Here is a 23,414-nt window from a genome sequence, read left to right as displayed (position 1 = left end):
GGAGCTAGTAAATTTTGCTCTCCACTCTCCTTAATTTTGCTTTCTGATATGCTTATAACCTGAGCCTAGAAAGAAACTGCATAACCTTTTCCCTTACTTCTATATGCTAGTAGAAAATAGTAAATGATAAGGGGTTTTTCCCAATGATGAGTAATATAAAGGAATAATTCTATTCAGCATTCCAAGTGATGGACAGAAGTCAAAAGAATACCAGATGTTTAGTGCCCCAAAACTTTAAAACAATGAAACATTTAAGATTGATGAACCTCAGAAGTGGCCCTTTATTTGGAATTCTGGTGACTTTTTTAGAAGAAAAAAAAAATTGCTGTTTAAAGAAAAAAGATTGAGCCACGTGAAAATATAACCGATTTTTTTAAAACAGAGCAATGAAAAGAAGCAGAGCTGTTTGACTGACTGCCCTTTATAAGCTCTAAGAGAAGATCTATTATTGTTAACAGCTAATAAACACCTGAAACCTGGGACTCAGGAGCAAGCCAGGATTCTGGAACTGTAGGCCAGGCCAAAAGGAGCTTCTAGAATGACAACTTCAGGCTAATACAGTTCAAGTAATACTCCACTGACATTAATTGATTCTTTTTTTAATGTTCAAAACACATTTAGGGTCTTCCCTAATAACATCACTTGAATTTCAGGGATTCCTCAAGTGAGGGAAGAAGCAGGCAGAGTCTTGGATGGCAAGTAGAAGGTGCACAGGGTCATTCCCAACACCCCTCTGTACTAAAATCTGTCCAAGGCTGAGAGAGGCAGTATGTGAGCTCAAACATGGGCTGGAATCCTATTTCCACTAAGCTGGTACTCTCTGCTGTCTTCATCAGGGAGTGCCTAAGCCCTTCATTTCTCCTCAAATCTCTAGAACTCACAACTAGTGTCTACCTCCCTTGCTGTCAGAAAATGACTGCTTCCTTTCCCTGCTCCCCTCCACCAGTATTCAGATGTTTTGAGTACTCAGATAAGTAGAATTGGCTTGTTGGTTGGTTGGTTTTTAGTAGAAAAAGTGCAACTGGCAAGTGGTAAGATGGCTTGGAATAATTTCTCCTTTCTTCAAGAAACATGTCATAGCCCCTGTTAGTTATATAAATGTACAATGAGTAGCCATGTCCAATGTCCTAGAAGGAGAGAGCAACCTGGCCCTTCTGTATTTGAAAGAGACACCACCACCACACCCCCATTTCCTTTATGGGAGAGCCTGGCAGGGAAGGTCAAGCAGATGAAGATATTCTAAAGAAGAGTAACCCTGGAAGGAGTGCTCTGGGCCCAATACAACACTAATTAATATGCAAGTATAACTGCAGCAGTGGAAAAGGAGAGGGGTGCTTTCCAGGGTGCTTTCTGACAATGAAAAAACTGACATAGCAGGAAGATTGTCAAGGCTAGGAAGGAAATAGGAATGGCAGAACAGCTTGGGACTAATCAAACTCTCCAGTTCTTCACCCTACCTAGAGTTTGGAAGCACATATTTTTCTATATTTTGGCCCCTTGTACTACGTGCACCCTTGAGATTCTTAAATAACCCTCTTCCCTTCTCATTCCACATACTGTCCGCAGGTGACATCATCTATTTGTACTGAATATGCTAATGACCTCCTTATCTTTATACATATTTGGCCTCTCCTGTACTCCAGGCCTACTGGACACTTCTTTGGACATCCTGTAAACCTCAAAATTCAGTCTGTTCAAAACTCACTATCTTCTCCCCTTTACCACACAAAGTACTCTCATCCAGGATCAACAAAAAATTGTTATTTATGCCCAAGTGCCCAGGCAAGGTAGGTGGATATTACAGTTGGCCTTTCCCTCTGCCTTCTCTGTACCCTATGTTTGATAGGTGTCTAGCTTCTCAATTCTATTTCATAAGTTAACTCTTGAATCCTTTCCATTTTCTCTACCTCCCACTTTTCCACACTAGTTTAGTTTATCATTTCTCATTTTCAAACTATACCCTGACTCAGGTCTTATCACTCTCTAATTGGTAGCTATTGTTCAAATAGAATAATTCCTTTTTTCCTAAAATGCACACCTAATTACATTATTTCTGGGTTTAAAACCCTTTAATGGCTCCTGTCTACCTCAAAAGATGGCCCTTCATCTGTTCTACCGTTTAAGGCAACTTGAATATTTAATCATATAATCCTGTATCTGTCACTTATTTTTCTATATATCTATATGCATATATATATATATATATATATATATATATATATATATATATATAATGCTATATTTGTCACAGATTTTAAGCTCCACTTACTGTGTCTTGCCATAAAAAATGTTTTAACTATCAGGTAATTAGTTGTCTGTGTTTTTCTGTATATTCTGAGCCTTGTTGAAGAAGGTGTCCCCTGATTCCAAGGTCATACAAATGTTTTTGAATGCATCTGGACCTTATTTGTGTTGAGGCAGAGCTCTGGCTTTTTTTACTTTCAGAGGAATAGTCAGTTACATCAACATCTTCCATTAAATCAACTATTATAATAAACCATTATTTCCTCAAAGAATCAAATTGCTAACTTTGTCATATATTAATTTCTTCTGTAGATTTGGAGCTATTCCTGTATCCTCTAATCCCTTCCACTGAACTATCTGCCCACTATTCTGTTAATGCCAATTTTTTTTATTAAAATGGCCTTATGGTAAATTTTAATATCTATTGAGAACTTTTAAATTATTCTAATAAGTTCCAGAGAAACCCTATTGGGATTTTGATTAGAGCTGCATTAAATTTAAATGTTATTTTAGGAAGGATTTACATTTCTATGTCAGTAAATCTTCCTCTTTGGGAACTTGGTATGGCCTGCCATATGTTCAGATCTTATTTTATATCCTTTGATAAGACTTCACAGTTCTTTTATTTAGGTTCTTTGACACTTTGTTAAGTTTCAAATATCATGCATTGTAAGTTTCTCCATTCTAACTACTAGTAGAGGAAAAAAACTATCAGTTTATAAATGTTTCACATATAATCATTTGACACACTGTCTTTATAATTCTAATCATTTTTGCTAACTTCTCCTGGGTTTTTGAGACCTTCATAATTATAAATAAATGACACTTTCTTTCCTAATATCGTATTTTCATCTATTACATAAGAGAGAACCTCTAAATATACTAAATCTCACTGTTGAAAGTCAGCATCTCTTTTCTATTCCTGATTTTTAAGAAAATGACTTCAGAAATTTGCCATTTAATATGATATTTGCTATAAAATTTGGGTAAATGTCTTTATCATTGTTCAACAGCTTCCTTCCATTCCTAACTTATTAGAAATTTTATTAGAAAAGGTTGCTAAGTATTATTAAATGCCTCTGTGGCATTTTTCATATAATCTTATTGTTCTCCTTCTTTAATTTGCTGTTATAAAAAAATTGAGTTTTGTTTTAATTCAGACTTGTTTTCTTTTTCTTTTCTTTCTTTCTTTCTTTTTTTTTTTTTCTTGCAGCCCTAGGAATCAAACCTAGGGCTAGACTTTATCTTTAGTACTTAACAATGAGACAGCCCTCACACTGACAAATGACAAGATGCCATCCAGGAGCAGGGAAGGGTACATGACAGATTTGAAAGACACTATCCAATGCCTTTATTTGTCCTGATAAATGTTTGGGGACCTTAACTCTTACTTTGTCTGATATGAAAATTGCCATTTTCCTCCTTTATTTTTGTTTGCATTTTCTCAGTGCCTTTGTCTATCCATTTATCAATCAACATCTGTCACTTTGTTTTATGCAGGTTTCTTCAAGTGATAAACATTAGAGCCTGACTTTCTAGCCCGTCTGGCAATCACTGTCTTCTAAGACCACTCACACTTAGTGAACCGAATAATACACTTCTATTGATTCCACCAAAAATACTATCTCCTTTTCCCTTTTCTTACTTTTACCTAATCATCAGTTTTCCTCTCTCCCATTTTTTCCTGTTCTTGTTTCCTTTCTCTGATTCTTCCCTGTTCTTTTTTTTTCCTCCCTATCAATTTGGAACTCCTACTAGGCTTTAAAGTTCTGCTCAGGGTAACATGTTCCCAATAATCTTTAAATGTGTGTATGCGCGCGCGCACGTGCGCAAGTGTGTGTACACACACATATATATATTTTATCAAAGAAAATAACAGTTTTATGTTATATGTGTTTTTATGTAAAAATAAGTTCATACAACTATAGTCCACAAATCCACCTGCTCACATATGCCCCCATCCCGAACAGGATGCAAATTTTATTCTACGTTACAAATAAGTTTTGCCTTCAAGGATGACTCTACTCTTTGAAGAATCCCTACTTAGCATTTATATTACAAAGTGCTAGTCATGTCATTATTGTCTATTTAATTTTAATAATACATATATTGCAAGATTCAATGCTCTCATTATTCCTCTCTTTTTTTGTCTTTCCCTATCTTGGGATTTCTGTTCTGATTCAATTGTCATTTGATAGAGTATTTCCCCAAGTGTTTTCCTCAGATAAGTACCAGGGCAGAAGACTTCAAATGCTTGCACTTCTGAAAATGTTTACTTTTGCCCTGACAAATGAATGATATCTTTCCTGGTTATTAATATTTGAACCTTAGTGTTCTTCCCTCAGGACTCTACCAATGTTGTTTTGGTGTTTTAACTTCTAGAGTTGCTGATAAAAAGTTTGAAGATAAATGATTTCTTTCCATCGCAAATAATTATCAGAATTCCTCCATTTCTTTACATAAAAATAAACAGCTTTCCCTAAAAATTAAGCTACAGTAACTCTTCTCTAGTAACTCTTCTCATTAACTGAAAGCTACAATAAAAATAGTTAACTATTTCAACTATTTTTGCACATATTTGCAACAAAAGGCAAAATGTATATGTGAGAATATATTGATTCTGTGTACAAAGAGTTCTAGGCACACCTATGGATGTACAAGCTTCTTTCAAAAGCTCTCAGGTCAACAGGTTGGAAATCAATGCTCCACCACTGGTCTACCCCATTTAGACTACTATTATTTATAGGCTAAAATTGGCCTTGAGTCTCCGTGTATATTTGCTCACATAATTCTTCCTGCCCTCTGCCTACAAAGCTGTTTCTCTGCCATCTGTTTTAGTTCTATCCTTCCTCTTATGTAGGGTCGTCACATCTAAAGTCACCCAGCCCCATAAACCTCTCTCCCTTAACCGCTTTTCTATTTTAAAGCTTCATGGAATTATATTATTTTATATGTGTATGTGTTTTCTGCCTCCCACACTAAATTATAAGCTCTGTGAGATAGCTTTGGTTTGTTGTTTTTTATTTGGTTTTAACAATTTTTTTAAAAAATTTATATAGTTGTAGATGGACAGCATGCCTTTATTTTTTAATGTGGTACTGAGGATCAAACCCAATACATTCCTCACACATGCTAGGCAAGTGCTCTGCCACTGAGCTACAGCCCCAGCCCTTGTTTTAACGAATTTTAATGCCTACAGGTAAGTCTGACTTAGAACCCAACAAATCTAGCCTTACATCCAACAGAATCACAATTTTTTTTTATATCCACATGGTCTCAATAGGCATTTGAGTTTGTAATTCTTGCTTAATGCATGTTGAAGTCTCATTTCCTAGGTGTTCCGTCCTTAGTGATCTTTCTGTCTCCCTGTTCTGTGTCACCACCAACCATTCATTATGCAAGCTAAAAATCTGGTATCATCTATGATTTATTCTCTTTCAGCTATTATGAGGCCCTCCTCTAATTCTTTGGGCATACGTCATATATTTGTGACATGAAGGAATGAAATATGAGCTTATAGTCTGACCATACTTTTGCCTGCATCTTTTCTCCTGCTTAGATCTCCAGACAGACAGATCTCCAGATAGATAGATAGATAGATAGATAGATAGATAGATAGATAGATTGATAGATAGACAGATAGATACCTCTTCCTTGATACAGACTGAATTCGCCTCTTTTCAGGTCAGGGTGCTGCACATCAATCCCATAATCATCCTTAGACTCTACCTACTCTGCCTTTTCTTCTGGTCTACTTCATGACATTATCATACCCCTCATTTACTGATTAATCCTTTAATCAAAACCATGCTGCAAAATCTCCAGATAACTTCTGAGTCCCAATGCCCTAACCCAACTCCTGGGCTCAGATGCCACAGGTCTGCCTGCAGGTGCCTCTGAGATCACAAGCTGAGAAGATGATGTGCAGGCTGACTGCAGTAAAATAAGTATGTAATTAATGCTTTAGGGTTTTGAAACATATTCTATGTGACTATATTTATCACCTAAAAATATATGAAAGCTATTTCAGGAACATCAAGTTTTTGTTTGTGAAGTGCCACAATTTTGCCAAAAAGTTCAACAACAGATAATCCTTTTACAATATTTAGACATTACATTTACTTTTGATCTAAAAATGCATTGGCGATGCTATTTTTAAGTGTTGTAATTATTGTGATTAAAAGTAGTTTGACTTTCTAAATCATTACTGGTCCTAAATTCTGTAACACTAGACAAAGAATGAGATAAATACCTTTGTTACATAGAAGATACAACAAGCTATCATGTGCTGTATACTTTCAAAACTCGAAATATTTTTCTTCAAGTGGACAACATTCAGAACTCCTTGCAAAACCACTAAGCACTTTATCAAGATCTAAAAAACATAAGCACAATGATATTTGTGTTAAAATATCATCCTTACCCATTACACAATTTCATATTCAAATCATGAGTCTTAAGCCATAAAATTTTGTTACCAATAATTATTTACTATTTATTATGCATAAAAGAATGTGTATATATTCAATTTTCAGATGAGTCAATTACCTAAAATAACTTGAAAGATAGTGGGGAGTACAGAACAGGCATACAAGTAAATATAAAACAAAGCATATTTTGACAAGTATTATAGAAGATAAAGGCTGAGTGTCACGTGTATGTAAGAAACTAATGATCACATTCAGGCTTAGGAGGACCTTTAAAAACCATATAGAGGATTATGTGGTATATTAAATATTATACAGTGATTCCAGGAGCTTGAAATGCAGTTTTCTTTAGAATTAAAACCATTCATGCCCCCCCAAAATCAATTGATATTGATGTTTACTTCCTATTCTTCTTGTTTCATATTATACAATCTTGAATTTGATCAAGAGCTAGATGATTAAGTTTAGCTTTCAATAGTGCTACACACTTCTGAACAATATTAGCATCAGAAAAGTAGAGCTGAGATAGCAGCCATCTATTCATCATTCAGATTATTCCAAAGGACAAATTAATACATGAGTACTAGTTCTTTTGAAGCATATTAATTGCTTTCAGCTACCATTCCAATGGCAAGTATTTTTAACTTTTTAAATTCCTACTCTCCATGATCACCCTCTGCCACCACACCACTCCATATCCCCAAATCATGCTAACACCCTTGTGGTTTCCCCCACAGCTTCTATAATTACATAATAATAATAATAATAATAATAATAATAATAATAATAATAATAATAAACACTCACACATCATCATACACAGAAGGAAGGTTGTTATTATTTTACAAAATGGGATTTATGCACACTTTTCTGAACTCTGCATGTCTCCTCCAACTCTGTCCTGTGAAGAGTCACTCCAAGTCTCCAGGGACAATGCTTAGGCATTGCTGCTAATGTGCATCACTCATTTATTCAGCCCTTTCCCAGAATCTCACACTGTACACTTTTATAGCTGATGTTTAATATCTGGCACTTGTCACTTGTCCTTGTACCTGGCTTTTTTTGCCATGACCAAGAACACCCCAGCAAATACCCAGGTACCAACTCTAAGTAGCAACTTCATGAGCACCAGGTTTGAGGCAATGCCCACAGAGGATGAAGCACCACCCTCCAGGGACACAGTGCATACTCTAATCAATGACCACTGTGTGCACTGTGTCCCCAGTAGGTAGATCATATGGATCCAGGCACAAGGGGTGGAGCAAGGCAGAGCAATTTGTCAACTAGGAATTTTATCCTGGGGGATAAATAACATATGATAATATTGCTTTGTCAGATAAATGTATCTTTTATTTTATTAAAATTTTATTCTACGAGATAAATTACTAGTAGAAGAATTATAGTCAGGTATATCTGTTTTTAATTTTGTTTAAAATTGATTTAATTTAATTAAAAATAAAGTTGCTTTATCAAAATCCAAAAGCTTATAATAATTCACATTTCCCTCATCAATGAATGAGAATGCCTTTATCATATATTTTCACCAGTAGGAGTTACAGATCTTATTATATTGTTAAGTTAATATGCACTACTATGAATGTTCACAGTTTGAGCTTCTTTTCATGTTTCCCAGCCACTTGAATTTGCTCTCTTAAGAACTGCCTATTCATATCATATGCCCAATTTTTATTAGGAATTTGTCAGTTACCCTTAATCAGCTTTGGAGATCTGTTTTCCAAATCTATAGGTTTTCTACAATCTTTTTATGGTCCCTTTTGTCACACATGTTTCTTGTTGTTTCTAGAAATTCAGTTAGAAAGGCCCTCCACCCCCCAAACCCTGTATTAAAGACCTTTACATCTAGACTTTCTTAAAGTCTAAATTTATGCTTAAAAGCATAAATAGAGGTCAAACTCTATTTTCATTCTAATGAATATTCAGATGTTTCATTGCCATTTATTAAAACGTCCATTCTCTTCCCATTGAATAGGAATGCCAACTTAACCAGTAAACTTGCAAAAAGAACTTCCAGCTTTAGATAAAATCACAGGCCCAGCCAACCCCTTAATTTCAGACTGATGAGATCAGAAACATAAAACCCAGCTAAACTGTATTCAATCTCCCTGCCCACAGAAACAATGAGAGAGTATGTGGATGTCTTTTTAAGCCACTAGGTTGATGGTTATTTGCTGAGAAGCACATTCAACTAACATAATTCCCTCTGCTAGATCTCATCAATCCTTTGTCCTCCTCCATTACCACATATGCTTCTTAGGTTATTCACAATATTTTTCCTTTGATGATGGTTTTAATCACATGCTTTGGATATATACTATTGTTTCTAAAATTATAAGAACATGAAAATTGAAGAAATAACTTTAAAAACTAAGAAAAGTTTATTGCCAATATTTAACTACAGATAGCAAAGCTCAATACTTTCAGAGAAACACATGTTATGTCCCTATTTATGTTTGCCCAGACATAATTTATTAAAATGTTTTCAGTTAACTGCTGAAATTTTATAATACTTTTTCTTGACCTATTTGTACTTACAGGAGACATACTGCTTTTCTTTTCCAAAATGAGTTGCCTATATAAAATTATCCTTATACAGGGTTGGGAGGATACCCTTACCTGTACAACAGGTATCAAAACAATATTGTGATATATTATAGGAGCAAGGAGGCCATAACACTGAGTCACAGCTTGAAGGACATAACTGGAATCATTCAAAAAGATGCTAAGTTCCAATGCCACTAATATTCTCTCACATTCAGTCAGTCTAGCAATCTGTAAAGAAAAGGGCTTTGTTACTCAAACTGAGCATGAACTGCTTAACTATTTTCTTAAAGAGGAAGGGTAGGAAATGTGATCCTTGTGGCTTATAACTAGTAACATGAAGAAAATCTAAATTCAGAAACAATTCTAATTCTCCAAGAACACTACATGTAAATAATACAATCTTATCTCAAACTTCAGAATTTTTTTGTATAACAATACAAGTACCACTAATAACAAAAAGGAACCAAACATTTTGTATTGGTGCGATAAAACCTTGGCTATATTTTAATATTAGAAAAAATCTAGCTTTCAAAACCATAAATTATAACAAATAATAATGAAAATATTACATCTCTATAACATTGTCCCAACTTGATAAATAGATTTCAATTTCCCTTTTTGATTTGTGAGAAAATGGTAAATTTTTAGTAAAGCAAACTAATCTTCATTATACTTCTGCTACTTATGCTTTTGCATAAGTAAACTATGCAATTAGCATTTCAAGATTGTTGTAACTTAAAAAGAATAGGAATCCTTTCTTCTCCTTTCCTTTCCTGGGGAAAGATTTCATTATTTTCCTGCATATACATAAAACATTATGTACAAAGGAAGCTGATGATTGGTAGCCAAAAATTTCCATACAACTAGTTTTTGCTAGAATGGTAGTTTAGCATTCTGGAATTCACTGAAGTACTGTAAAATTCTCTTTATTTTCATACTGGATATGATGAAAGAAGAAACAGAAAGTAATGTTTTAGGTACAGGTTAATGGTTGTGAGTAATTGGACTCTACAGGATAGTGAACTTGTCTACCATGCCGAGAGAAGATCTTAATGTATTTCATGGATGGCTTCTCCACACATGTTCTTAATGACTCAGTTGAAAATCAGTTTGCTGTAAGGGTGTAGGTTTATTTCTAAGATCTCTATTCTGTTCTGTTGGTCTGTGTCTGTTTTTGCTCTGATAATATGATGTTTCAATTATAACTTTATAGTATTTTAAAATCAATTAGAGTAATGCCTCCTGTTTTGTTTTTTTTTTTTTTTTTTTGCTCAAGATGGCTTTGGATATCTAGGGATATTTGTGATTCCATGCAAAATTTAGAATCACTTTTTCTAGTTCTGTAATGAATATCAATAATATTTTGATAGTGATTGCATTGCATTGTCATGTTACATAATAAAAAAAAAAAGGTCATTTTTTCTTTTTTTTAACTCTCACATCACCAGAAACAAGCACACACTCATGGAACAGTTTATTAGGTAACTAATTAGAAGAGGAAATAGATAGGTACAAAAAAAAAAAACAACTGAAAAAATAAACAAACAACCCAGATGGCAAAAACATCTATAGTTAAGGTTGGTTTAAAGAAAAGGGAGGGCTGGGGTTGTGACTCAGTGGTAGAGCACTTGCCTAGCACATGTGAGGCACTGGCTTTGATCCTCAGCACGGCATATAAATAAATAAATGAAATAAAGGTCTATCAACATCTAAAAAAATAAAATAAATTTTAAAAAGGGATAGAACAGAGACAACTTCAGACTAGAATTTTAAAAATTAATGTAGGATCATTAGTAAAAGTAAGAGCACTTCAGGGTTGCAGATGTATGTAGAGCAATGATCATAACACCCCTGAAAAATCTATCATAGGAGATAAGTTGAAATCCTGCCTCTGCAAAAGGTATGCAATATTACAATTAAAGAGAATATGGCATTGATTGATATATGACAGCATGAAACTATGTCCAAGTTTTATTATAAAAAGTATTTGAAAAGAAAGTTGCAGAACAACAAGTTGATCAAATCCTATTTTTTGTAAATAATAGGTTTATCCATGTATATTTTTTAAAAATTCAAGAAACACATGAAATGAAATCATAGTATTCTTAGAAGTGGTAGAATTACACTGAGTTTCACTTTACACATTATACAGTTTTGAATTCTGAAATAATACTACTTTTGTACACAGAGGAAAAGAAACATGATAAACTGAAAAGAAGAGAAAAAAACATAAACTTGGGTCCATAAAAAATTATGTGGAAAAATCAGATTAAAGTGACACACCCATACAATGGTGTCTCATTTCATTCACAAGACAGGACACACAATCCCACACTTTTAGTCACTTTAACTCACTTACTTGCTGAGCAGGGAAAACCTCATTGCCTTTAATATTATCACAGAAAAGATTTTCTTCTTTAATTTTAATGTCACTTGTGACAAAGATATTTCTAAGAAAAAGGTATAAAAGGATTGAAGAAGTCTCTGCCAAAATATCTGAATATAATCTGCAGAAGAAATAAATGATGTTACAGGTAGAAATATAAAATGATCTATTTAGCACAAGAACTTGCCTTTTTAGATTCATTTGTTCTCTATATCAACACAATGATCCCAACAGCAACAAACATGCATGGAGTAGCTATTCTTCTACAGTTGCTTAAATTAAAATTAAAAACTACCCTTAACAACAAGTTCACAACTAAGAGAATTAAGCAGTGGAAATATTACACCACAGATACATAAAAATGACTAGTAGCAAAGTTTTCTGATTTTTTTTAATATATACAGTTCTTTTCTATCAGTGTAACACAATTACTGTAGGTAAGGTTAGAAAACAGGGTCATTGATAGCAAACTCAGTTATGGTTAAAGACAGAGAATCTTAATAAGTCTGAGTTTATATGTAATTCTCTTTTCTAAATTACAGTCAACAGTGCCAACCACTGGTAAAGCAGTGAAATCTGCAGTTTTCCTTCTTTGTTTTCAGTATTCTTCTATCGACCTTAGGATTTGTTAGTAACAAAGCTCCTCTCTTAAGCTTTGGGTCCATCTACTCTCTATACCCCCATCCCCTCAAAATAGGAAGGGATCCAACATTAGTTAAGTCATACATGAAGATGATACCCACCATGTTGAACTCTAGAGCTTGCCTTTGCCTAGAGAACTTCAGTTCCCTTGTCCTTGCAACTCAAACCAAACCATCTCATCATCCTCATGATGACATTCAGAAACTTGTCAGTGCAATTGGTCCCACCTATCTCTTTCTGGCTCCATTTCCTTCTTTCTCCAGCTCAGACTATGTGCAGTCTTTTCAAGAGTGACCTTTCTAGCACCTTAAGTTCAGCTACCCCTTGATTTCATCCAATAATCAATTTGCCTGCTGTCACTCGCAGAGGTGTCACTGCCCACTTTCTCTATCCCTGCCACAAGTCAATTATTCATTCACTTTTTTTTTATTTTGCTCATTCTTTCATTCTCTAAAAGCCTACGATATACAAGACACTGTTCTGGGCCTTGGGGTATAAAGATGAATCAAACAGGCCCTTAATCATTAAAGAGCTGGGCTTCACTACAAATTCATGGCACATTAGCACTTCTTAGCAACTCTTCCATTTATTCCAGATGTGCCTTTGTTCACATTCTACAGCCCCTGCTGCCCATCCCAGGTGCTCTTCTATCCTGCAGGCTCTGCCACTACAGTGGCATCCCCACTTGCATTTATTCGTATCTTCATTTCTCCCTTTTTATGGGCTCCCTACCCTCCCACATTCCAAAATTATTCCCTTAAGTCTGTCTTTCCTCTCAAGCTTCTGCCTACTTCCCTCTTGTCTTCACCACCCAACTCCACATAAGTGGTCTTTTCTTGTTGTGATTTTTCATTTTCATTTATTCCTTAGCCAATTAACAAATGGTCTCTGGCCCATCATGCTACAGATATGGCTCTCTTGACTCCACCAGTGGCCTCCTAATGGCCAACTCTAAATGCCTCTTGTTAGTTTTCATCCTAGTCAACCTCTCTGGACCATTTTATCGAGCCTGACCTTGAATCAGCATCTGATATGACGGGCCGGTCTCTCTGCTGATGCTCTCATTTCCCTTGGCAACACATTTTCCTGAACTTTAACTCCCTGGGCAGCTCCCTTTCAATATTCTCCCTTGATTCCATCTCTTGTTTCTGCTCCTTAAATGTAAGCAGTACCCACAGTTGGAGCCCACCTTCTATCTTTTCTGCTAAACAATCATTCTTGGGAGATATTTCTCATTTTGAAGATTTCAATGATGATCTCCATGGACAATGTTCAAATCTCTACCTCTAGCCTTGGCTACCTCTTGAGGTGTCAACACTAAACAAATACATCCACTGGCATCTCGTATTCACAAAGTGATCTTGCTGGAAAACCAAACTCAAAACATCCCCAAATTCATTATCTTCCTCTAAACACTTGTTCTACCTCTCACATCCCCTTAGTAAATGGCTTCCCAGTGCCTTGACACTAAAAATTTTGCTCCATGAACCCAGTTACATAAAACCTAAGTCCTGTGTCTTTCTCCTCTAAAATACCTCTCAAGGCCTTCCCCATGGTACCCAGCACCCTTGTTCATGTTAAATAAGACTACATTTGTGTAATTGAAATTAATTATATTTTTAATATAAATAAGCATTATCGATTGTTTCAACCATCATTTGCATTTTTTATCTCATTGAAGTAAAAGATTTTGTCTTCTTATTAAAGAAATCTCAGGCATTAACAAACAGACGAGGGAGAGTCTGGGTTTTAAATTTGTTGGTAAGACAACCTGAAATTATACTAATGCTTATTTTTGAGACTACTCTTAAACTTTATTCCTTTAAGGAAAAATGACAATAAAGCCAAGCCAAAAGACAGCCTGCCATATTATATGGCTTCCACTAGACTATTTACACTTGCTGATGTTCTAATCCTGGGAGCCCCTTCAAGCAAAGGAAAAGCCTTCAGATTACAATAGTCCACCCATCAGACCCTCACCTTCAGCCCAACCTGACCTTGACCTGTTATGAAAGTCTTCAGGGAGTATTTGTGTTTTCTGGCATAACTGATACTACTTCAATTAACATTTGATATTTTTATTCCATAACATTCATCCACATGCTTTCATGTAATTTTTTTGTTTGGTGTGTGTGTGTGTGTGTGTGTGTGAGAGAGAGAGAGAGATTCTAGAGAGGAAGTTTCTAGCAAGGACTCAAGATCCTGGAATGTATGCCCTTATTATAATTCTGATTAGAAATATTTTTACACAGACTATCTTAACAAGAAATTGAAAATAAATTAATTCAAAGCTTCAGTAAGCAAATTAATATCTTAAAATAATATTTCTAATTACCTTCTCTGTGTAATAGTCATTATAATATTTCTCAAACAAATAGAGGATTGTTCATCCTGGAGTGGTGAGGCAACAAAATAATCCCAAACTGGTGAGAAAACTTTCTTAGCCAACTCATAGTTATCAACCTGATAGGCAACCTACAACACAAAGCACATTGTCTCATGAAATATTTTTATTTAAGAAATGTATATTTTAGAAAAGAATTCTCCTAAGTTCTTATTGCATGCTAATTTCATCTAAAGTTATTCACATTTGCTGTTCTGTTCAGTAGTGCCATAGTGAGGGAACAGTGGGCACTGGCAAGGGAGACAGACACATTTTGAAATCTCTTTTATTTCCAAATTGCATGGAAATTTGAAACTGTGTAAGGATGTTTCAAATCCTCATAAGCAAAACAAAGATCACTTCTGAGCCAAATTAATTTCATTTTCATCTATCTCGGCAGTGCACTCCATTTATTATAGATACTGTTATAATGAACAATCTGTTCCAAGAGAAACAATCAGATTTCCCGAACCCAATATATGAAATATACTTCATTCTTTTCTGCTTCTGACTGACACTTTCAGAGCTTTTGTGCACAAAGAATTCAACACTGAAAAGAGTAAAGAATAAAATAGAAATGCTTTCCAAGAAGTCATGATACCTTTTAAGTTTAACAAATTTAACATTAGACAAAATAAATTATTTTACTGGTGAATCCTAGAGGCTCAGAAGAAAAAAGACAATCATCAACTTACCTATTTCTTTTAGTAGAATATATTTCTTTAAGGATATTTCTACAAAGTATTCTACTTAAATAAATGTGTAAAAGTACAAAATCTTACCAAATGATTTATGTGCTGTTTCAATCCTTTATGAAAACAGGTAAGAGACAAAGTATAAATAAATTCACTGAAGTGAGCATATAAATGACACATTACTAGAATATGTTCCACTTAAGGACCAGAACTTTTCTAATATATCAAATGGTTACTCATATAATCAACCAACCAATATGCTTTTATGAAGTTTCTTTCCGAGCTAAGCACTGAATGAGTAGATTCCTCACAGCTCAGGAACGGTCTCATAGTCTATGAAACTGGAATCAGGTAAAAGACTTAAATCACATGAAATCATAGAAAGACTACAAAGGATATCGTAAGTGTTGTGGAGGCTTTAGAAAAGCAGAAGACTCCAAGAAGCAGGCAGAGATAGGATTTAGACTATCACAGCTTAGACAGAATCCGGGAGGAACCTGTATTGGAAATGACCACAGAGTATTTAAGAGAAACTGGAAGGATAAATCAGACTTTAAAGAAAAAAAATGGGCAATATGATGGATAAGTTAAAAACAGGACATGATTTCTACCAAAAAGCCAAGACAGAACATTCTCAAAAATCAAATCTGGTCTAAGTGTGTGCACTTACAGCTCTATGAATTGAACTCTATTACCATATCTATTTTGTAGATGAGGAAATTGGGAAACTGAGAAGTTGATTTTTTGTACAAAGCCTGAATGCTGGTAAAAGTAGAGAAACCAAGTCTTAGAGCAGCAAATGAGTCACTTCTTGAGGTTGCATCTATCAGATAAGAGTTGGACTAAGTAGTCACTAACATACCATCTAATTCTAGGATTTACCATGGAAAAGAATAAAATGGTATGTAGGAAGGTTGTTGAGTTAATAATTACCTCTCTTCCCTCAGTACCTCATAAACAAATAAATAAATAGAAGTTAAATTTTAAAATAATAATAATAACAATATCTGTTCAATTAATGAACATTGCCAAACCAGAAAAGATGCCATGATAAAAACTAAGGTTTATAAATTCTGGAGGCTTTGTGGGGTTTTAACAGAGTTTCATGATACAAGTATGTTCATGGATGGCTAACCTTGTAGTGAGGTGCAGAATAAATCTGGAGAGGGGGTGTGAAATTAAATGGAGCAAGCACTACTAAAGAGTAATAAAATAATTAAGTTTATAGCTACCTCCTCTTGATATTCTTGACACATAACTTTTCTGGCTTCCAGAACTCCACACTCCTAGTTTTCCTTTTATTTCAAAGGCCACAATCCTTTTCAGTTGCTTTGTCTAGTTCCTCCTCTTTTCCCCACCCTCCTTGTGTTGATACCTCCCAGGGCTCATTCAGTTTTTGCACTTCTCTTCTCTTTTCCCCTTCTGACTCATTCCATAGTGATGTCATCTAGTCTTTTTAATTCTCACATAACTATCCTCAAATCCTTCTCCTGCCCAGATCTCTCTCCTAAACTCCAGATTCATACAATTTATCCTCAGCATACCCCAAACTAAACTTCTGATCCCCCACTGCCCAAAATCTACACCATCCACAACTTTCTCCAACTCTGTTGATATCAACTCTATCCCTCCCATTAGTCAGCTATTATCTCAGAGTCATCTTTTATTTTTCTCTTTATATTTTTTCCATCAGGAACTCTGGTTAACCCCTTTTCCAAACTACTTAGGATCTGACCACTTCTCACCCATCGACTACTGTCAAACTGGCCAAGCCACCTACATCTCTCATTGAATTGCAACAAGAGATAGTGTTTCCCCTTCACCCTTTATGGTCTATTCCCAATTCAGCAGCTATGGTGAACCTTTAAGAAGTCATATTACGCCACATCACTACTCAAAACCATCCAACGACTGCCTATTTCAGTAAAGGTAAAAGCCAAGGTCCTCATAATGTTGCCCACACACCTCTGATCTTTCCGACCAATCTCCAGCCATTTTGGCCTCCTTGCTTTATTAGACACAGTAGTACACTTCTGAAAATCTAGGGACTTTTGCTCCATTCCTTTTGTAGAACCACTGCTTCCAAGTCTCTGCTCAAGTCTCAACATCCTTGATCATCCTATTTAATATTTCAACCTACCTTCCATTCTTCCACTTCACATTTCCAAATCCCCCTACCATACTCTACTTATTTTTTCCCAAAGTATTTATCATCTTCTGACATACTAGATAATCTTCTTACTGTGTTAGTTATTTACTACCTACTCTTACCATTACATTTTTCTCACCTTGCTGAGAACAGCAGTACTCAAATATGATCCCTGTACCATCAGCATATTACCTAGATCTTGTTAGAAATGCAAAATCCTCAGGCCCCAACCCAAACCTAGTAAATCATGAACTCTGATGGGGGAACCCAGAAACCTGTTTAAACAGCATTCCAGATCATTTTGTTGAACAGTCAAGTTTTGGAATCACAAACCTGTAATCAAGTTTGGAGAGTAAGCACTCAACAAATATTGTGTCAATTTTTAAAGTCCTTTCCTGATAGTTTCCATCTCCCCATAAAGGGGGACATTCAGCAACTGCACTGTACTGTAATGTGGTTTACTGGCTCAGAGTGAGTGCCTGACTCAAGCTGGGCATCTCATAGGCCCCTGCAAGGCCAAATGGACCTGCACGTAAAGTTTGGTTCTGATACCAAGGCCAATATATTCTAACAGCCAGGTGAATTTGAGAGAAAGTTTACCACTTACACAGGGACTCTTGGGAAGAGGTGAGTAGGCATTAGCAGGTATGGACTGGCTTAGGCAGAGCAAAGAGAGTGGTTGGGCCTTTAGAGGGGCTAGGAGTAGGACTTGGGAAGACCATGCTGGCTGGCAGTTTAAACTTCCCTGGCACTGGAGGAAAAGGTGAGAGATTACAGGCTCCCTTATCAAACTATCCAGATGGAGTACTAAGGGAAAAGAGAGGAATAAGGTTAAAAATAAGCCAGTGGGTAAATATCAGAAATGAGGTTAGACACTTCATTACATGGATGGACCAATTAGACTATTTCCCAGGAATGTGGAATTAGGATTACAGGAGCCAGCTAGTTGATCTCTAAAGCTGAAATGGAAGGAAATACAAAAATTCAGGAACCACCATTTTTCCTCCAAAGATAAAGAATTAAAGAGAGCCAATTTCCAGAAAAGAGTAAAAAGAACGCAGATATATAGAGAGAACGTAAAAGACCTAGAGCTGGCTGGACCGTAGAGCCTTCCCACTGCCTCGACGCATTACCCTAGGTAAGACTGGTCCCTTACCTACAACCAGGATCTTAGCTGAAATCATAAGTCACAATTATCTAAACAAGGGTTACTGATGTGGCAAGGAGATGGGTAAAAACCACATTTCATAGGAAGGAGAGATGACATCTAGCATAGTACCTAGCATAAAATAGACACTGAATAATTATCCAACAAACAGATGAGCAGAGAGAATGATAATACTTAGAGAATAAGAGACAAAAGAGCTGAAATTTATTAAATAGGAGATGATTATCTTTTTACCCATTATTCTACTATTTTCAAGTTTAAAGTTATAGTCCAAAGGCAGACCTTTGTTAATCAAAGAGTTCTAATAAATTCATCTATAAAGTGGGCAAAATGTATGAACTCCATTTCCCTTGTTCCTGTCACTACCATGACTGCTGACAAAGGCTTCATGTCACATCATCAAACTCTCACCTGTACTGATCAGGAAGACCTGCTAACCAGCACCAGCCCAGATAGCACAGAATAAAAGAAAAATGATAGGGAAAGAGGCACAGAGAGTAGTGGTGAGGGCAGGGAGCCAAACAGTAGACAGGGAGCAGAAAGAGGGTCACTTAAAAATAGACGGCAAAGATGAAGGCTCTGAAAGAACTGGCACATGTTAGGTGTCCGATATTTGACTTCCTGAAACCTGAACAGAGTCGTAGAAAAACATGAGCTGGTTCAAGTGTCAGGCTGACCATCTGCTGCCTGAGCAACCTGGGAAAGCACCTTACCCTCCCTGAGATATTCTTCCTAGAACACAGTGGGATCAGCAGAAAAAGGATTAAATTTATCTCAGTTTCCTCAACTATAAAGTGAAAGCAATCACATCACTTCACAGACTTACTGTAATGAATGAAATAATAAATTTTTAAGTTTTATTTTCTTCTAATTAACAAGTGTATATATTTTTGGATAGAATGTGATATTTTGTTAAATAAACATGAATGATCAAATGTCTATCACCTCAAATATTTATCATTTCTTCATGGTGAGGACATTAAAATCCTCTCTTTTAGCTCTTCTGAAGTACACAGTATGTTATTATTAGCCATAGTCACTGTATTGTGCAAGAGCATTAAAACTTACTCCTATTTGAGAAAAATAAGAAATGTTTTAAAAAGGGGGAGTGAGGATCCCATGAACATAGAAGGGAGAATAGTAGAGGGAGGGGGAATGGAAAAGGGAAGGAACTGCAGAATGAAATGACCAAATGATGCTGTGTACAGATATGAATATATCACAATGAATTCAACTTTTAGGTATAGCAGCAATTAAAGAAAAAAATTAATGAAAAGAAGACTAACAAAGTAGAAGAAAGGGACTAGGAAAAGGAGGGGAAGAGGGAAGATAGTTAGGATTGAAATGCAGCAAATTATATTACATGAATTTATGAATAAGTCAAAATGAACCCCACAATTATGCATAACTATAATACACTAGTAAAAGCATTAAAAATAATAAAAATTAAGATCACTAATGGGGGAAGGACTTACTTCTAACTGTAACTATACTATACTCATTGACCCTGTCTCCCCTTTCTCTGACTACTCCAAACCCTTGGCTCTGATAACTACTTCCATTCTACTCTCTCCTTCTATGAGCTCAGTGCTTTTATATTTCATATATAAATGAGATCCTTCTATGACTGGCTTATGGCTTGCTTCACTTACAGTCCTCTAGGTCTATCCACAGAATTTCCTGGTTTTTAAGCCTGAACAGTTTTCCACTGTGTATGTATCATCAGAGAAATGCAAATTAAAACCACGATGAGATTTCACCTCACACCTGTTAGACTGACTATTATCAAAAAGATGAAAGACATCGAGTGTTGGCAAGGACGTGGAAAAAAGGAAACCTTTATAACACTGTTTGTGGTATTGTAAATTAGTAGAGTCATTTGGAAAACACTATGGAAGGTCCTCAGAAAACTAAAATTAAATCAACAGTCCTAATACTGAACACAGAAGGGAGAATAATACTAATATTGAACAGATACCCAAAGGAACTAAAATCAGCATGCCAAAAAGACGTCTGCATTCCCATGTTCACAATGGCCAAGATATGGAATCCACCTAAGTGTCCATCAATAACAAATGGAATAGTGAACTTTAAAATACCATTTCCTTCTCTCAAAAAGCCATTGTTTCCCCTCACTATTTGATTTATAGTTCAATAGTTTATCCATTTTACAAACAGGAAAAACAGGATGAAATAATTTGCCTAAAATCATAATCTCTAAAGTCAAGACTAGAATACTTTCCACATATTTCTAGTTTTCAATATAAAATATAATATTTTCACATCATCTAGCCATTCTCTATTTTTTTTATTGGTTATTCAAAACATTACAAAGATTGCAGAATCACATCAGTTACACATCCACATTTTTACATAATACCATAATAGTAACTGTTGTATTCTGCTACCTTTCCTATCCTCTACTATCCCCCCTCCCCTCCCCTCCCCCATTCTCTATTTAAATAAGAAAAATAAAAAGAAATGATGGCAAAAAGAGAAGAGAAATATTCACACAAAGAACCTAATTCAAAAAAGTTCCTAAAAAAAATTTCAGGCAGACTAAATTACTAGCTTCTATGTTAATGGAAAACCTGTCATACATTCACCTTGATTTTATTAATGTTTATAGGATAATGTCGAATAAAAGTACAAACTAAAATTTCAAAAGTTAAATTAATCATAGACATCTAGTAAAATTCCTCTGCATTTTACTTCAAAATATTTATGATAATATGTTTTAAAGAAGAGAACTGTCCTGAAACTAAAAACTAAAACTAACCACTTTGATGAAAATTAGATAGCCCTTCTAACAGAAAGGCATGTGAAGCTAGAGTTTAAAAGCTTAAACTTAAGTTATGTGAGAAAGTTTTGCTTCAGCCACTTAACATTAAGAGAGAAGATGCCCATAAACTGTCGTGAATGAACTATAGAACTGCAAATATAGTATCAATAAAGAAACACAGGTCATTACTTCATGACACTTCTCATTATCCCAGCCGTATAGCTTGGACTTTTATTAACTTTCAATGAGAGTTCTGCCAAACGGAGCCCAAGAGTCAAACCACTCCCTGGAGAAAAATTAGGCCTTGATGAAATATTCAGTTCCTCACAATAACTCCATCACTGCAAATTAGGGAACATATTAAATTCCAAAGAAATCAAAATACCAGAAAACCATGAGCCAATATGACATGCTAAACCAATGGTAGACAATTCCTAGCAATTTCCTCAATTTAATTTTCTGTGAAAAATATGATAATAAAAAATGCCAGTGAGATCTAAGCTTATCGCACTAATCAACTATTAGAAGGAAAAATATCACCATAGAATATGATAAAATTTTAGAATAGCCATCAGCTCTACAGCCAACAATAGGCTTAAAATTAGAGGCTTGAGACCTAGGTCAATGAGTCACTCTAGTGTGCTCTTCACTGGTGACATGTTTTAAGTCAGCTTTGCATTGCAGTGACCAAAATACCTGACAAGAACAACTTAGAACAGAAAAAGTTTATTTGGGGCTCACAGTGTCAGAGGTTCAATGCATGGTCTGCTGACTCTATTGCTCTAGGCCTAAGGTGAAGCAGAGCATCATGGTGGAAGAGTGTCACAGAGGAAAGCTGCTCAGAGAATGGCAGCAAAAAAGCAGAAAGAGGGAGAGAAAGTAAGAGAGGATCCAGGGACAACATATAGTACCCAATGGCATGCCTCTAGTGACCTACTTCCTCCAGCCTCCCCCACCTGCCTGTAGTTACCACCCTGAAGTCCACTCAAATTATTAATCCATCAAATGTATTAATCCACTGATGAGGTTACAGCTCTCATAATCTCATTATTTCACCTCTGAACATTCCTGTATTGCCTAACAAATGAGCTTTTGGGGGGACAACTTATATCCAAACAGACAACAGTTATTTCAGCAAAAACATTAATTTATAAGTATATCCATAACTAAAAACAATAATGGAATTTATTCAGTGTTTACTGTATGATAAATTCTATAGTTAAACATATAAGATACATATGATATGCATTTATTATTGATATATGATACTCATATATGATATTCATATTGATATTCATTATACTTATAATGCCTCTGGGAGGTACTATGATTATTCCCACTTCACAGATGATAACTACTTGCTTAGTATCACATGGTTATTGTGAGGAGCTGTTATTGGAATTCAAGTCTGTCTGCCTTTACTGATTTAGAAAATTCTCTTCTATGAATTTGTCCTAAGAAAGTAATCATGGATGCAAAAAAAATTAATATTAATTAAAGATTAATATTCAATGATATGTATCAAAAGTTTTTAATAATAGTAAAAACCTGAAAATATCCAAATGTTCAGCCATAATTACTAAATAAATTATGAGACATCTATAAGATTCAATATCATGGAGTTATTTAAAAATATTCTTGAAGAATATTCTCAAGGAACGAAAAAGTATCAATTATATATGAAATGAAAATATCAGGTTGTAAAATAACATGCATCCTATGATTTAAATTGCATATTATACATAAATTCATATACTTGTGCATATACACATATATAAATATATAAGTGCACATGTAGATGATAGATAGATAGATAGACAGGTAAATTGACACCCCAAAATGAAAGAATGTCTCTGGATCAGGGTTTCTCAACCCTGGTATTACTGACATTTGTGCTGGATAATGTTTGCTATGGAAGGCTGTCTCCTGCATTGTAGGCTGCTGAGCATCCCCAGCCTCTAGATGCCAGTAGCATC

The 23,414-nt window shown here is 35.2% G+C and overlaps 1 protein-coding gene across 1 annotated transcript in view; it reads right to left on the bottom strand.

Annotated features, from left to right (window-relative positions):
- Positions 1 to 23,414, bottom strand: part of Cfap54 (cilia and flagella associated protein 54) — a 264,100-nt gene that overhangs the window by 178,962 nt on the left and 61,724 nt on the right. The window contains exons 23-26 of the mRNA XM_076855417.1: positions 14,597 to 14,736; positions 11,593 to 11,740; positions 9,306 to 9,461; positions 6,497 to 6,619 (exon numbers count right to left, since the gene is read on the bottom strand). Of these exons, the coding sequence (XP_076711532.1) occupies positions 6,497 to 6,619; positions 9,306 to 9,461; positions 11,593 to 11,740; positions 14,597 to 14,736 (567 nt within the window). The remainder of the gene's footprint in view (positions 1 to 6,496; positions 6,620 to 9,305; positions 9,462 to 11,592; positions 11,741 to 14,596; positions 14,737 to 23,414) is intronic.

The sequence above is a fragment of the Callospermophilus lateralis genome, chromosome 4 (assembly GCF_048772815.1).
Source record: "Callospermophilus lateralis isolate mCalLat2 chromosome 4, mCalLat2.hap1, whole genome shotgun sequence".
Classification (NCBI taxonomy): Eukaryota; Metazoa; Chordata; class Mammalia; order Rodentia; family Sciuridae; genus Callospermophilus; species Callospermophilus lateralis.
The sequence above is the reverse complement of the archived record's forward strand: the minus strand, read 5'-3'. Positions and strand labels throughout refer to the sequence as shown.